The 16,367-nt window shown below is 51.3% G+C and overlaps 1 protein-coding gene across 2 annotated transcripts in view; it reads left to right on the top strand.

Annotated features, from left to right (window-relative positions):
• Window positions 1–16,367, top strand: part of ADCY1 (adenylate cyclase 1) — a 120,633-nt gene that overhangs the window by 78,772 nt on the left and 25,494 nt on the right. For both annotated transcript variants that reach the window (XM_036066746.2, XM_078059907.1), the window contains exons 12-14: window positions 3,596–3,685; window positions 4,750–5,006; window positions 5,282–5,408. In XM_036066746.2, coding sequence (XP_035922639.2) covers window positions 3,596–3,685; window positions 4,750–5,006; window positions 5,282–5,408 — 474 coding nt within the window. The remainder of the gene's footprint in view (window positions 1–3,595; window positions 3,686–4,749; window positions 5,007–5,281; window positions 5,409–16,367) is intronic.

The following is a 16,367-nucleotide window of genomic DNA, read 5'->3' on the forward strand; positions in this document are numbered from 1 at the left end:
TGGTGAGTAACAGAGTCCGCCCACTGCTGAGGCCGATCACGGCTGCAACCCTCCGCCGTGGGCTGCCACGTGGTCGAGGGACCGTGCTCCTCACGGGCCCAGGCAGTGAGGGAGAGACCGTGGGGACCATTTTGTGCCCATCTCAAGCGTACCAGATGCACACCAACCTCACTGGTTTTTATCTCTGTCTTTATAAACAACAGTAAGAGAGTTTTGATGTATTTTTTAAGTTAGTTTTAATTCAGTTAATTAACATATAGTGTATTATTAGTTTCAGAGGTAGAGTTCAGTGAACCATCAGTTGCACATGACACCCAGTGCTCGTTACATCACGTGCCGAGCGTCTTGATATTATAACGATCATTTTTAAGGGCCATGGGACGATCTGTGGGAGCACTGCGCTGTTTCCATTGGCGCGGTGTTCTCCACGGTCCCGTGGTGCGCCGCGAGGCCAGGACCGTGCCACGGGGGCCAGGAGGATGTGACCCCGGCTCTGCGAGAGCGGGCACTTAGCCCGCACCATAACTGAGTCTTCAGAAGGGCGTTTCTCCGTCCGTGAGCCGTGTGCTTTGGGGGGGGTCGTGGTAAGACCAGGGGGGTCCAGCAGCATGCACCTGCTGTGTCCCCCAGTGAGAGTGGAGGGAGGCTAGAGAGTCTGGTGCGGCTGGGCCGCGGGGTGAGGCCGGTGGTGTGAGCGGCCAGCAGGGGGGCCGCATGGCTTTGTGCCTGTCCCCTGGGCCCGGATGGATGCTCCTTCCCGGAGTCCCTTCCCTGTGAGTCCCGTTAGGAGAAGGGTGCCGTGTCGGGGGCTCCCTGTTGGTCTCTGCTGGGATTGGGCGGCATTGGTGGCCGTGGTCATGTTGTCCTTGGTGAGTGGGTGTCCTTGCTGCTGAGCGTCACCTCTGTCCCTGCCCCCATGGCCACTTTGTCCATGAGTCCGTGGGCGGTGGCAGGGGCAGCTGGGGAGAGGGGCTGACAGGTGTCCCCAGAACAGGCCTCCCCCCCGATTATTACACTCCCTGTCCGCCGAGGTCCCCCACTGGTAGCATTCACATGGGACACCGTGTTTTCCGCCCCCCCAGTCGTGTGCCCCAGCGGTGACTTCCTTGTCACTGTTGCAGTCACGCTCCTTGTGCGTCCCCAACCGTCCAGCCGGACCACGGGCCAGCGCCCGCGAGTCAGGGAATGACAGCACATCTGGGCCCTTCCCCTTCCAAGCAGAACCCCCAGCAGGTGCACCGCCTGACGTTCTGCCCGTTGGCAGGATTTACCGTCACTGTCCTTCGGGGACAAGCCAGAGGGGGTCATCGCGGCTGCAGCTGCCCACTCTGGGTGGTGCCTTCAGGTCGTGTGGAACCTGCTGGAAGCTAGTGGAGTCTTCTCTTCCTCCATCAGCTGATCGTGAACGATCACAGGTGTAACAGGAGTGGGGACCGTGGTGTCTGGGCCTCTCCTTGGTGTAATGTGTGTGTGACCCCAGGGCCTGCCTGGGCCCGGTCACATATGTGCCTCTCCCACTCGATGACGGGGGCTTGCTGTCCATGCACACCCACCTTCCAGGCTTGGAGGGTCGCACAACACCCCGCTCAGGAGGTGGCTCAAGTCCCCTGGCACCTTGCTGGCCCGTGGCCGAGGCCCGGGAGCAGGACCAGAGTGTCTCCAGAGAATGACCGGGCTTTGCTCTGAACCCCATCCGGAGCCTGAGCTGTGGTTTACGTATCGGGGCAGCTGGTCGCTCCGCTCCAGGGGCTGCCCCCACCCGCGAGCTCACGAGTTAGTCTGTGTCTGCTGTGGTCTTGCCTCTGATGGGACTGGAAGCCCCCAGGGTGGGCCGAGGGGAGGGGAGATGCCTGTCTGGTGGGGTGAGCAGGAACCAGCGGGGTCCTGTGAGTGTGAGCTGGTGACGTCCCACGTCCCCATGCTCATGCAGCGGGGCTCCTGGCGCTGAGCACACAGCCGGCCAGGGTCGGCGGCCCTGAAGCAGGGCCCAGAGGGGTGACGAGGTCACGCGAAGCCGCAGCACCCCTTGATTCCTGCTGGCCCACGTCACGGCTCCTGGCGTGCCCTCCTAGCCTGGCGGGGCAGTGCGCCAGGTCCTGTGGGGTCGGCTGGGGTCAGTGGCCCCAAAGCCTGGGTTTTAGGAAAAGATCAGATCCCTGGATGAGACTCCTGTGCTGTGGCAGGAGGGGGGAGGAGTCAGTGCCCGGGACTCAGTGGATTCCCACCCGTAAATAAAGCATCATGTGAGCAGTTAGCGTGCACTCTGTGTAGAGCTCAAAGGGAGGGACCGGGCCTGGAGGATCCATGTGGGCAGCTTGTATGGAACCTGCAGGAACCCGCCACCGTTTGGCCATTTGCCACACAAATGGGAATGGTGCGTTCATCCTGGCAGGCTGCCCGCGATTCTGTGCCCCTGAGCCTTGCCTAGCTGCCCTCCCCCCACACCGCAGACCTGGCTCCAGGCCGCCTTCCACTTCGGCCCCTGTGCACCCCGGGCAGGGCTTGCTGGGCCTCGGCTGGCGGCCACCCACTCACCGCCTACCCGAGGGACCTCTGTGCTGTTTCTGCCTCTGCCAGGGCACCGGGGGCCAGGCTCTGGGCAGTGCCCCCACGGGGCTCCTGACGTCCACCGCCGGGAGGAGCCCCTCCAGTGTTTGCTGAGTGAATGCGTGAGCTGCGTGTGCCTTGTCGGCTGGGGGGCGAGAATCCCATGGCCACATCCTCAGCCTTGTCCCAGGGCTGGCACGAGATTAGACGGGGAGGGAGGCGGCGGGCGCCAGGTCCGTGAGGCAGTCGGGCTGGTGCTGCCGCACATCTCTTCTCTCTGAGATCTCGGGGGCCCAGGGGTCTGCACAACGCAGCAGTGCTGGGGCTCGGGAATCCTGAACGGGACCCAGATCCGTCGCTGCAACTGCGTGAGCTCCATGGAATGAGGGAGGCTGGCTGGCGGGGCCGTGTTTGCTCGCCTGCAGACCGGGGACAGCGAGGGTCCTCACTTCCCGGGGGAGGACGGCGGGTAGTCCCGTGGTGGCCCGGGCGCCCTGGCTGCCTGGGGGTCTCGTCAGCATCCTGTGCAGAGTCCCTGCCGTCTTTACTTTAGCTTTTGTTTCCAATTTCACGAGCGTGACTCTAAAAAGAACTTGGCACTTTTATCCATGAAGTCAGTTGCGTGTTGAATATCACAAAATGTACTTAAATAGATTTACAGTAAAGTTTCTAATAACAAAAATGACGCAAAGCCTCTGTGAAGAAAATGACGAAACTTACTTGGAGCACATAAGAGAAAACACAAATAAACGTAAATCCTTGTTTCTGAGATAAGATGTCACATTCATGGATGGGGTTCGTTTTAGTGCCTCGGTCACAGCAGGGGTGCCTGGTGGCAGGTGTGGTTCTTTTTAATTTAAAGACCTTAGTTTTTGTTTCTTTTGATCTGGGCAGTTTGTTGACTTGGGAGGTGGAGCCTGAGCTCAGCAAGGAGTGCGTGTGGAAGGGGGCCGTGGGTGGGGGCCCAGCAGCCTCGTGCCCATTTCTGTGCACGCGAACCCATCCTTAATAAATGCCCGTTTTTACAGTAACGTGTTGTACTGTTCAGTGTTTTCCAGGATGCCTGACGATCCAGATCCGCACCGTCTTGTGTATTTTCATAGTGGTCCTAATCTACTCTGTGGCCCAAGGATGTGTGGTGAGCATCTTAAGAGGCAGCAGGGTCTGGCGTGGAGAGTGGAGTGAGGTGTGGAGGGGGGTCGAGGGGGATGCCGTCTCCTGGGGAGGGGACACCCAGCCCCTTCACAGTGTGTAGATGATAGAAGCTGGGGCAGAGAGGCAGGACAGACTGGGGCAGGAGTAACAGGAGGCAGGTGGTGGTGGGATAATAGGATGGAGGTGGAATGGGGAGTACCAGGAGGGAGGTGGGGGAGGAGAACCAGGAGGGAGGTGGAATTGGGAGTAATAGGAGGGAGGTGGGATGGGGAGTAACAGGGGGGAGTGGGATGGGGAGAACCAGGAAGGAGGTGGGGGAGGAGTACCAGGAGGGAAGTGGGATTGGGAGTAACAGGGGGGACGTGGGATGGGGAGTGCCGGAGGGAGGTGGGATGGGGAGTAACAGGGGGGGAGTGGGAGGGGGAGAACCAGGAGGGAGGTGGGGGAGGAGAACCAGGAGGGAGGTGGGATTGGGAGTAATAGGAGGGAGGTGGGATGGGGAGTAACAGGGGGGAGTGGGATGGGGAGTACCAGGAAGGAGGTGGGGGAGGAGTATCAGGAGGGAGGTGGGGGAGGAGTAGCAGGAGGGAAGTGGGATTGGGAGTAACAGGGGGGAGGTGGGATGGGGAGTACGGGGAGGGAGGTGGGATGGGGAGTGCCGGGAGGGAGGTGGGATGGGGAGTAGCAGGGGGGAGGTGGGATGGGGAGTAGCAGGGGGGAGGTGGGATGGGGAGTAGCAGGGGGGAGGTAGGGGAGGAGTAACAGGAGGGAGGCAGGGCTGCAGTAACAATAGGAGAGGGGCAGGAGCACCCAGCGGGGGCTGGCGGTCTGGGGAGGATGGCAGGGGTCTCCTTCCCCCTGGCCCTGCCCACCCTGCTGTGAGGAGTCTGGAAGGCAGAGCAGGAGGGAGGGTCCAAGGCCTTCTGGTGGCACCTGGGGGCACGGGTCCCCTGGGGGCGAGGGTCCGCAGCCAGAGGCTGTAGTGGGCTGGGGGTGGAGGGTGGGCTGGTCCTGAGCGGGCGTCTCCCTCCCCTCCGTCCCCTCCAGGTAGGCTGCCTGCCCTGGGCCTGGAGCTCCAGCCCCAACGGGTCCCTGGTGGTCCTGAGGCCTGGCGGCCGGAACGCAGTGCTGCCCGCCGCCCCCTGCGAGTCGGCGCCCCACGCCCTGCTCTGCGGCCTCGTGGGCACCCTGCCTCTGGCCATCTTCCTGCGGGTGTCCTCCCTGCCCAAAATGATCCTGCTCTTCGTGCTCACGACGTCCTACATCCTGGTCCTGGAGCTCAGCGGGTACACCAGGGCCTCGGGGTAGGTGCGCTCCCCCCACCGGGATACACCTGGCTGGTGTCGTGTGCGCCCGCTCGGGCTGCCTGTTCCTGTTTGCGCGTCAGGAAGCACACTGGTTCCGTGGCTTCTCCACGTGTCCATTTAGGGCCCGGTTCCAGCCAGGCCCTGGGTTTCCCGGCGAGACTGGCTTTAGCCCGGGTCTGTGGCAGGCGCTGCTGAGTACGGCGTCCAGGGGCAGGTGGGGCCGGGTCTGGCGTTCTCCGAGCTGACGAGGTTTCCTTCCTCGACCCGCACAGGGGCGGCGCGGTCTCCGGGCGCAGCTTCGAGCCGATCGTGGCCATCCTGCTGTTCTCGTGCACGCTGGCCCTGCACGCCCGGCAGGTGGACATCAAGCTGCGGCTGGACTACCTGTGGGCGGCACAGGCAAGATGCGCTCTCTCTGCTCCATGGAGGGGGGCGTGTGGCAAAGGGGCCCCTCGGGAGGGGCGTCAGGGCTCCTGTCTGGTCACCAGCTGGCGTGCGGGTGGAGCACGCAGTGCTGGGGCCGGGGAGTAGGACGGGGGCCGGGGAAGGCAGCGCTGGGGAGCAGGCGACCGCCTCGTGAGCCCTGCCTGACGGGCGCCAGAGTTTGGCGGTGTTTAGAGCAGTGAGTTCCCTGTCCCAAAGGCATTCTAGCTCTGGGGCGTGGTGCAGAGTGGCTCAGCCTTCCCCGGGCTGCATGTGACAGCGGGTCTCCGCAGGGTCGTGGCAGACTCCGGAAAACACCGACTCCTGCACCGTGCACCCCAGATTTAGTAGGTCTGCAGGTGGGGGAGGGCAGGAATCTCCATTATTACCAAGCACACCGGCAAATTCTGGCGCAAGAGGCCTGAAGGGGGCTGAGGAGTGCAGATGTGGGAGCTGTCCCTGGGCCTCAGCCCCAGGGAGGGAGGGGACGACCACCAAAGGCTTGCACTGTGCACCTGCCGAGCGACCAGCACACAGGTGCACTTCTGGGCCCAGCCCAGGATGCGGGGCTGGTGTCTCTGGGACCCCCTTGTCACCTGCTGTGTCCTCAGCCTTTGGACGGGGAGGCCATCTGGCTTTCTGGGCCAAGTTCAAACTCCGTCTGTGCAACATGCAAACTTCCTGACCCTGGGCAGGTTGCTTCCGCTCGGCTTCCCCATCTAAACTTGGGGAGGCGGCGTGCCATAGAATGGAGACCCACAAGTGTTAGCTCTCAAGAGTTTTCTTATTCTGACGTATTAAGAAGCAGCTCTTTAGTGTCCAGGGCATTTAATAGTGTTTGTTCTCATAGCAGCCTTGCCCAGGGTGGGGCCTGCAGGTGGGGAACGGGGCACAGATGTGAGGGGCCCAGGCGGCGGGGACACGGCTGAGCCGGGATGACCAGGGGTCCGAGTGGTGTCCAGGGCAGGTGGGAGCGTCCTCGTCCCAGGAGCCCCATGGGCAGCCAGGGGCCCCGCCGGGGTCCAGGGCACAGGGATAGCCGCGGTCCGACCCCGGACAGGTGAAGCCCAGAGGACTGGGGGGGTGAGGGCGCCCACGCTGAAGAAGGCCATCTGCGTCATTCAGTCCAGCCGTTCAAGTGTTAATCCCTCCAGAGACCAGCAAAGATCCCCACAAACGATGTTCGCAGCCCTGTGGCCCAGTCCAGGTGACACGTAAAATGTTCCATCCCGGGGGGGATACGGTCACTGTAGTTTCCTACGCGGACAGGCTTGGTGGCGGGCCTGGCGCAGGGCAGGGGCTCTGTGCGGCTGCGCGGCCTTCGGACCCCGCCTTGCTCACCTCCGGGGACGTTCCACCTGCAGTGGCCAGTCTGATACTTGCTCTCTGGTGTCGTTAGCCTGGAAAAGACAGATTTGGGCTAAGGACGTCAGGGCGGGACGCATATTCAAGATCACGAAGGATGAATCTGTTACTTTGGGTAAACAAAAGAGGGAAGACGCGTGTGTGCACACGCACGCATATTCCACGTACATACGTGTATCTGTGCGTGTGTATACGCACACACATACGTACGCTGGGGAAAACACGGCTTAATTACTCTGTTTTACCTAACAGCTGCACTGAGGTAGAATTCAGGCTCCGCACAACTCGTTCCTGTAAAGGATACAGTTCAGTGGCTTTCGGTGTATTTACCGAGGTGGGCAAGCGTCACCACAGGGCTAGAACATTCGCATGTCCCCAGGAAGAACCCTGTGCCCATTAGCGGTCACTCTCTGCTTCGGCCACCCCAACCCTGAGCAACAGCTGGTCTCCTTTCTGTCCCCGGGATGTGCCTGTTTCGGTCCTTCTCCACCCGGTGTGCTCAGTGTCTTCTCCGGGCAGTCCCCACCCCCGTGTGCTGGGGGACCCCTGCTTCTGAGGGGCCTGCCGCCCAGCGCCGTCTTCCCTGCACACCTGGGTTCTGGAGTTGGGGGGGGCAGAGGCCCCTGAGATGCTGAGCCCCTTGGCCCCCTGTCCGTGGGGCTGGGACACGTGGGCTGGGCTGTGTGGACAGTGCCGGCCCAGAGTCCCCCTGCAGACTGGGGAACACCCCTGATTCTGGCTCCGCCCCTCAAGGGACTGGGCTGCCACTGTCGTCCCGCATGACAGCCTGACCACAGCCCAGGTGAGGTCAGGGTCACTGAAGACCCTGGCGGGTATCGGGCAACCCCGGGCTGGTGCGGTGCCTGGGGGCCACCAGACAAGACTCACGGCCTGCAGCCACGGGACACGGCCAGCCCTCAGTGACATGCGGGAAGGGACCCAGCCGTGCTCTCCCTGCTCCTGCGGACGCTCCGCACTGACCAGACCTGCTGAAGAAGGTGCAGGGGGCCTGTTGGCCGAGCCCTCCGGGAGGTCTCGGGTCCGAGTAGAAGCCAGAGCCGACGGCTGCATACGTGGGCTCCCAGAAGGGAGGCCTGACCGCGGCCGTTTGCCAAAACCTTGCCAGGTAACAGAGAACAGCCTCTTTTGTGGGCTGTGCTAAGGGACTTGGTCTTGTCTGGCTCCGGCTGGCTCTCCAGGGTGACCGGGCCGGCTGGTCCCCGGAGATGCCCACCCGTGGTCAGCTGGCCCCTCTGGTTTCTGATCTTTGAGCTGTGAATAGCTACTCAGAGCTTGAGAAGAACAGAGTCAGGGTGAGCCGGAGAGCCGGGCCGGACCCCAGACCTGGGGGTGTGCCAATCTGGGCCCCCAGCCTGTCCACCAGACACCTGCTCCGCGGCTACCCTCACGGACGGAGGCCGAGGTGGCTTTTGCTCTCATCTGGGCTCCCAAGCACTCTTCTTGGCATCGGCGTCCCTTTAACCGTTGGTAAGCCTGGGGGTTGATCCTGCCCTGAGGTCCTCCACCGCCAGCACCCCGTGCCATGCCCGGCCCCCACCTCCAAGTGAGCTTTCCAGAGACTTCGGTGCCAGAGAAACCCCCCCCCCCATTGCGTGTAGGATTGCCTACACACAACACACCGACATGTTTTTCCAAGGATCTGTAACAAGAAATGCCACATCACTTTCCCGTAAACCCAGCAAAACAAGGCAATCTCTAGACTTTGCCCGTTTGCCCCCCGGGCACGTCAGCCTGTCTTGCCCACCACGGTGCCTCACACTGCTGTGAGATGGCCAGGCCAGAGCTGGGTGGGGGTTAACTATGTACCGAGCCCGGGCTGGCCTCATGAACCCGCATACTCAAGCTTGCCTCTTCTCGGTGGCCCTCACAATGCTTCTGTCCAGAGCGGTGTTTTCCTTGGGCTCGCCAGATGACCGTGACGCCAACTGTAGTTTTGATGATCATAGAGCAGCTGATGTCTGTACCAGTGAATGCTTGACTCAGGAGGGTGATTCCCATCGGTGCTGGCGCCATATTGGTGGCGCTCCGAGGGAAGGCGGCCCAGCGTGGGCTTGCCTGTGACGTAGGAACGGTTCTATGTATTGTTGGATTCACTGTGCCAGAATTTGGTAAGAATATTTGCATCCCCATTCATGAATGTTGTCGTTCCGTAGTCTTGTAGGCCAGACAAGGCCTAGAGGTCAGAGTGAAGCAGGCCTCAGGAGTGTTCCTTCCTTTTCGGGTTTCCAGAAGAATCCGTAGAGTTGGTACCATTTCTTCCTCAGATGTCTGGCAATGTGAAGCCCTTGGGCTTGGATTTGTATGTATGTATTTAGAGTGGGAAGGTTTTAACTAAAATCAGTTTTTCTAAAGATAAAGGGCTATCAGGTTTTCCATTTCTTTTTGAGGTATCTTTGGAAATTTGTGTCATTCCCCGAACGTTGTTCATTCTATCATCACGACATTGTTTATACCATTCTCTTCTTACCCCTTTACCATTTATCGGATTTGTGGTGACGTCCCCTTTCTTCTGCTGAGGTAGGATTGTGTAGACTTTTTTTTTTTTTTGATCAGTGTGACAAGAAGTTCATACATTTATTGATCTTCTCAAAAAACAGCTTTTGGTTTTACTGATTTTTCTCTGTTATTTTTGAGTTTCCCATTTCACTGGATTCCACTCTGATCTTTCTTTTCCTCTGATGACTTTGGGTTTAATTTACTCTTATTTTCTAGTTTCTAAAGATGATTTGTATCTTCTCTGACTCAGGGTTTTTTTTTTTTTTATCCATTTTCCTCCAAGTGCTGCTTTAATCCCACAAATTTTGACATTATATGTCATTTCATTTTCCTTTGGTTTGAAGAACTTTCTGAGTTTCTTTTCTAAGTTCTTCTTTGGACCAAAAGTTATGAAGAAATACATTCTTTTGTTGAAGATTTCCCAGAGATCTTTCTGTTATTGACTTCTACTTAGTTATACTGTGGTCAGAGATGATGCTTCGTGTGCCTTGAATCTTTTTACATGTCTTGAGAATTCTTGTATTGTCCATGCTCCATTCTGTCGCTGTTGGGTGGTATGTTTTTTAAATGTCAATGACGTCAAGCTGGCTGAGACCATTCATCGGTCTCCTATGCCCTTACAGACTTTCTGCCCAGACAGTCTACCAATTTTTGAGAGAATGGTGTTGAAATCTCCCACTATACCTGTGGACAGAATTTTGTACAGTTCTATCAGTTTTGCTTCATGTATTTTGGCCATCTGTTATTAGGTGCATAATAAAGGTTTAGGATTATGTCCTCTTGGTAAGTTGAAACTTGGATCCCCCTTATCACTATGGAAAGAGCTGCTTTTCCCAGGTAATGTTTCCTGGCTCTGCAGTCTACTTTGTGCGATATTATATAGGTAATCCAGCTCCCATTATATATTTTTTCCATCATTTTACTTTTAACCTATTGATGTCTTTTGACTTAAAGTGGATTTCTTACAAGCAACATAAAATTGGACCTTGCCTTCTTGATTTTTTTTTTTTTAAAGATTTTATTTATTTATTTGACAGAGACAGAGACAGCAAGAGCAGGAACACAAGCAGGGGGAGTGGGAGAGGGAGAAGCAGGCTTCCCGCTGAGCAGGGAGCCCGATGTGGGACTCGATCCCAGGACTCTGGGATCATGACCTGAGCCGAAAGCAGCCGCTTAACGACTGAGCCACCCAGGCGCCCTGGACCTTGCCTTCTTATCCAGTTTATAAATCTCTGCCTTTTTAATTGAGCTATTCAGAACATTTACAATTAATGTGATTACTGATGCAGCTGGATTTTTTTTTGTTTTGTTTTTTTTTTAATTTTTTATTGTTATGTTAATCCCCATACATTACATCATTAGTTTTAGATATAGTGTTCCATGATTCATTGTTTGTGCATAACACCCAGTGCTCCATGCAGAACGTGCCCTCCTCAATACCCATCACCAGGCTAACCCATCCTCCCAAACCCCTCCCCTCTAGAACCCTCAGTTTGTTTTTCAGAGTCCATCGTCTCTCATGGTTCTTCTCCCCCTCCGATTCCCCCCCCTTCGTTCTTCCCCTCCTGCTACATTCTTCTTCTTCTTCTTTTCTTTATTGACATATATTGCATTATTTGTTTCAGAGGTACAGATCTGAGATTCAACAGTCTTGCACAATTCACAGTGCTTACCAGAGCACATACCCTCCCCAGTGTCCATCACCCAGTCACCCCATCCCTCCCACCCCACCCCCCACTCCAGCAACCCTCAGTTTGTTTCCTGAGATTAAGAATTCCTCATATCAGTGAGGTCATATGATACATGTCTTTCTCTGTTTGACTTATTTCGCTCAGCGTAATACCCTCCAGTTCTATCCACGTCGTTGCAAATGGCAAGATCTCATTCCTTTTGATGGCTGCATAATATTCCATTGTATATATATATATCACATCTTCTTTATCCATTCATCTGTTGATGGACATCTTGGCTCTTTCCACAGTTTGGCCACTGTGGACATTGCTGATGCAGCTGGATTTTAATCTTTTATCTTGCTGTCTCCTATTTGTCCCAACTGCCCATCTAGTCTTTGTGTTTTTTTTTTCCTCTTTTTCTGCCTGTTTTGGGTTATTTTTATTATTCTATTAAAATATAAAGTAATCTTTATTATTCCATTAATAATTATTATTGGTTATTTATTAATGATAATTATTATTATTAATTCATTTATCTCCCTAGCTCTCTCTCTCTTCCTCTTTTTATTACCTGCAATTCTTTGTTGTATTCTTTCTTTTTTTTTAGTTTTAAATAGAAACTTTAAGTTTTTATTTAAATTCCAGTTGGTTAACATATATTGTAATATTACTATTTCAAGAGTACAATTTAGTGATTCATCACTTACACATAACACCCAATGTTCATCACAACAGACGCCCTCCTTAACCCATTGCCCTGCTCACCTCCCCTCTAGCAACCCTTGGTTTGTTCTCTATAGTAAAGAGTCTGTTTCCTGGTTTGCTTCTCTCTCTTTTTTCCCCTGCTATGTTCATCTGTTTTATTTCTTAAATTCCACATATGAATGAAATCATATGGTATTTGTCTTTCTCTGATGGACTTATTTCACTTAGCATAATACTCTCTAGTTCCATCCATGTCGTCATTACAAATGGCAAGATTTCATTCTTTTTGATGACTGAGTAATATTCCAGTGTGTGTGTGTGTGTGTGTGTGTGTGTGTGTGTATCACATCTTCTTTATCTGTTCATCTGTTGATGGACATCTGGGCTCTCTCCACAGTTTGGCTATTGTTGATAATGCTGCTATAAACAGGTACATGTATCCCTTCAAATCAGTGTTTTTGTGTTCTTTGGGTAAATACCTAGTGGTGTGATTGCTGGATCATAAGGTAGTTCTATTTTAACTTTTTGAGGAATCTCCATACTGTTTTCCAGAGTGGCTGCACCAGTTTTCATTCCTACCAACAGTGCAAGAGGGTTCCTCTTTCTCTGCATCCTCACCAACATCTATTCTTTCCCGCATTGTTAATTTTAGCCATTCTTACAGGTGTGAGGTGGTATCTTATTGTGGTTTTGATTTGCATTTCCCTGATAAGGAATGATGTTGAGCATCTTTTCATGTCTCTATTAGCCATCTGTATGTGTTCTTTGGAAAAATGTGTATTCATGTTTTCTGCCTATTTCTTAACTGGATTATTTGTTTTTTGGGTGTTGAGTTTGATAAGTTCTTTATAGATTTTGGATACTAGCCCTTTGTCAGATATGTCTTTTGCAAATATCTTCTCACATTCTATAGGCTGCCTTTTAGTTTTGTTGATTGTTTCCTTTGCTGTGCAGAAGCCTTTTATCTTGATGAAGTCCCAGTAGTTCATTTTTGCTTTTATTCTCTTGCCTTTGAAGACATGTCTAGCAAGAAGTTGCTGTGGCCAAGAGGTCAAAGAGGTTGCTGCCTGTGATCTCCTCTAGGATTTTGATGGATTCCTGTCTCCCATTTAAGTCTTTCATCCATTTTGAATTTATCTTTGTGTATGGTGTTAGAAAGTGCTCCAGTGTCATTCTTCTGCATGTGGGTTGTCCAATTTTCCCAACACCATTTGTTGAAGAGACTGCCTTTTTTCCACTGGATATTCTTTCCTGCTTTGTTGAAGATTAGTTGACCATAGAGTTGAGGGGCCGTTTCTGGGTTTGTTGAGAGTTTTTATCATGAAAGGATGCTGTATTTTCTCAAATGCTGCTTTTTCTGCATCTATTGAGAGGACCATATGGTTCTTGTCCTTTCTTTTATTAATGTGGTGTATCACGTGGATTGATTTGCAAATATTGAATGACCCTTGCAACCCAGGAATAAATCCCACTTGATCGTGGTGAATGATTCTTTTAATGTACTGTTGGATTGGATTTGCTAGGATCTTGTTGAGAATTTTTGCATCCACGTTTGTCAGGGGCATTGGCCTGTAGTTCTCCTTTCTAGTGGGGTCTTTGGTTTTGGAATCAAGGTAATGCTGGCTTCATAGAATGATTTTGGAAGTTTTCCTTCCATTTCTATTTTTTGGAACAGTTTGAGAAGAATAGGTATTAACTCTTCTTTAAATGTTTGGTAGAATTCTCCTGAGAAGTCATCTGGCCATGGACTTTTGTTTGTTGGGAGATTTTCGATTACTGATTCCATTTCTTTGCTGGTTATCGGTCTGTTCAAGTTTTCTATTTCTTCCTGTTTCAGTTTTGGTAGGCTATATGTTTCTAAGAATTTATCCATTTCTTCCAGGTTGCCCAATTTATTGGCATATAATTTTTCATAATATTCTCTTATAATTGTTTGTATTTCTGTGGTGTTGATTGTTATTTCTCCTCTCTGATTTGTGATTTTTGTTTATTTGGGTCCTTTCTCTTTTCTTTTTGATAAGTCTGGCTAGGGGTTTATCGATTTTATTAATTCTTTCAAAGAACCAGCTCCTGGTTTCATTGATCTGTTCTACTGTTTTTTTTTTTGTTGTTGTTTGTTTGTTTCTATATCATTTATTTCTGTTCTAATCTTTATTATTTCCCTTCTACTGCTGATGTTAGGCTTTATTTGCTCTTCCTTTTCTAGCTCCTTTACATATAAGGTTAGGTTGCATATTTGAGATTTTTCTTACTTCTTGAGGTAGGCCTATATTGCAATATACTTCCCTCTTAGGACTACCTTTGCTGCATCCCAAAGGTTTTGGACTGTTGTGTTTTCTTTTCATTTGTTTCCATGTATTTTTTATTTATTCTTTAATTTCCTGGTTCACCCATTCATTTCTTTTTTTTTAAAGATTTTATTTATTTATTTGGGAGAGAGCGAGCGCAAGTGCAAGTACAAGCCTTGGGGGAGGGACAGAGGGAGAGGGAGAGGCAGACTCCCTGCTGAGCAGGGAGCCTGATGCAGGGCTTGATCCTAGGACCTTGGGATCATGACCTGAGCCGAAAGCAGACGCTTAACCAACTGAGCCACCCAGGCACCCACCATTCATTCTTTAGTAGGATGTTCTTCAATCTCCATGTATTTGTGGCCTTTCCAAATTTTTTCTTATGGGTGACTTCAAGTTTCATAGTGTTGTGGTTGGAAAATATGCATGGTATGATCTCAATCTTTTTGTACTTGCTGTGGCCTGATTTGTGATGTGATCTATTCTGGAGAAACTCCCATGTGCACTTGAAAAGAATGTGTGTTCTGCTGCTTTAGGATGGAATGTTCTGAATATATCTGTTAAGTCCATCTGGTCTACGGTGTCATTCAAAGCCATTGTTTCCTTGTTGATTTTCTGCTTAGGTAATCTGTCCATTGCTGTGAGTGAGGTGTTGAAGGCCTCTACTATTTTTGAATTCTTTTATGTTTGTTATTAATTGATTTACATATTTGGGTGCACCCAAGTTGGGAGCATAAATATTTACAATTGTAGATCTTGATGGATAGACCCCTTTATTATGATATAGTGCCCTTCTTCATCTCTTGTTAGTCTTTGGTTTAAAGTTTAGTTTGTCTGATACAAGTATGGGTACTCTAGCTTTCTTTTGGTGTCCAGTGGTTCTCCATCCCTTCACTTTCAGTCTGCAGGTGTCTTAAGGTCCAAAATGAGTCTCTTGTAGACAGCATATCAATGGGTCTTATTTTTTTGTATCCAGTCTGATATCCCATGTCTTTTAATTGGAGCATTTAGTCCATTTACATTCAGAGTAATTATTGATAGATATAAATTTGGTGCCATTGTATTACCTGTAAAGTCTTGTTTCCAGAGATTTTCTCTGTTCCTTTTTAGTCTTTGTTGTTTTTGGTCTTTCTTTCCCACTCAGAGTGCCCTTTAGTATTTCTTGTCTGGTGGGTTTAGTGGTCATGAGCTCCTTTAGTTTTTGTTTGTCTGAGAAACTCTTTATTTCTCCTTCTATTCTGAATGACAGCCTTGCTGGATAGAGTATTCTTGGCTTTAGATTTTTCCCAATGAGCACTTTGAATATATCATGCCACTGTCTTCTGGCCTGCCGACTTTCTGTGGTCAGATCTGCTGTGAACCTGATTTGTCTTCCTTTGTAGGTTGGGTACTTCTTTTCTGTTGCTGCTTTTCAGATTTTTTCTTTATTTCTATATTTTGCAAATTTAACTATGATATGTCTTCGTGTTGGCCTGCTTTTGTTGATTTTGATGGGAGTTCTCGGTGCCTCCTGGATTTGCATGTCTGTTTCCTTCCCCAGATTAGAGAAGTTTTCAGCTATAATTTCCTCAAATAAACCTTCTGCCCCTTTTTCCCTCTCTTCTTCTGGGATTCCTATGATACGAATGTTATTATGCTTTATGGAGTCACTGAGTTTCCTGTCTACATTCGTGATCCAATATTTTTCTTTCCCTCTTTTCAGTTTCATTATTTTCCATAATTCTATCTTCTATATCACTTATTTGTTCCTCTGCTTTTTCCATCCTTGTAGTCATTACATCCAGTTGGTTTTGAATCTCAGGTATAGCATTTTTTATTTTGGTAAGACTAGGTTTTAGGTCTTTTATCTCTGCAGTAAGAGGCTCCCTGGTGTCTTCTCTGCTTTTCTCAAGCCCAGCTAGTATCCTTGTAATGGTTGCTTTAAATTCTGGATCAGGCATATTACTTATATCTGTTTTGATTAGACCCCTGGCCATGACCTTTCTTTGTTGTTTCCTTTGGGATGAATTCTTCTATCTTGGTATTTTGTCTAGGTATCTGGTCTTCTTCTCTGTGGTAGGAAAGCCTGGTACGTCTCCTGCTCCTGAAAGTAGTGGCTTTGTGAAGAAGAGGTCATATAGTGTCCGGAGCCTGGCGCGTCCGGAAGTGTCTCTAGTGTGTGTTGCATGCACTGTGCTGTGGTGTTTTGGCCGCTCTGTCCTTCAGACCAGTCGTGTGCAGAGGCTCTCCTTGCCTGCAGTGGGCAGTGTCTGGACCTTGTCCAGTGTTGGGTGAGTTTTAACTAGGTGTGCTTTGTTGTGCTTGTTAAAAGAGATTAGATCCTGTTTCCACTAGAGCTGAAGCTTTGCAGCACTCCGTGGTCAGTAGATGTGGTGCATGCAGGGGGT

This window comes from Halichoerus grypus, chromosome 12 (assembly GCF_964656455.1).
Source record: "Halichoerus grypus chromosome 12, mHalGry1.hap1.1, whole genome shotgun sequence".
Lineage (NCBI taxonomy): Eukaryota > Metazoa > Chordata > Mammalia > Carnivora > Phocidae > Halichoerus > Halichoerus grypus.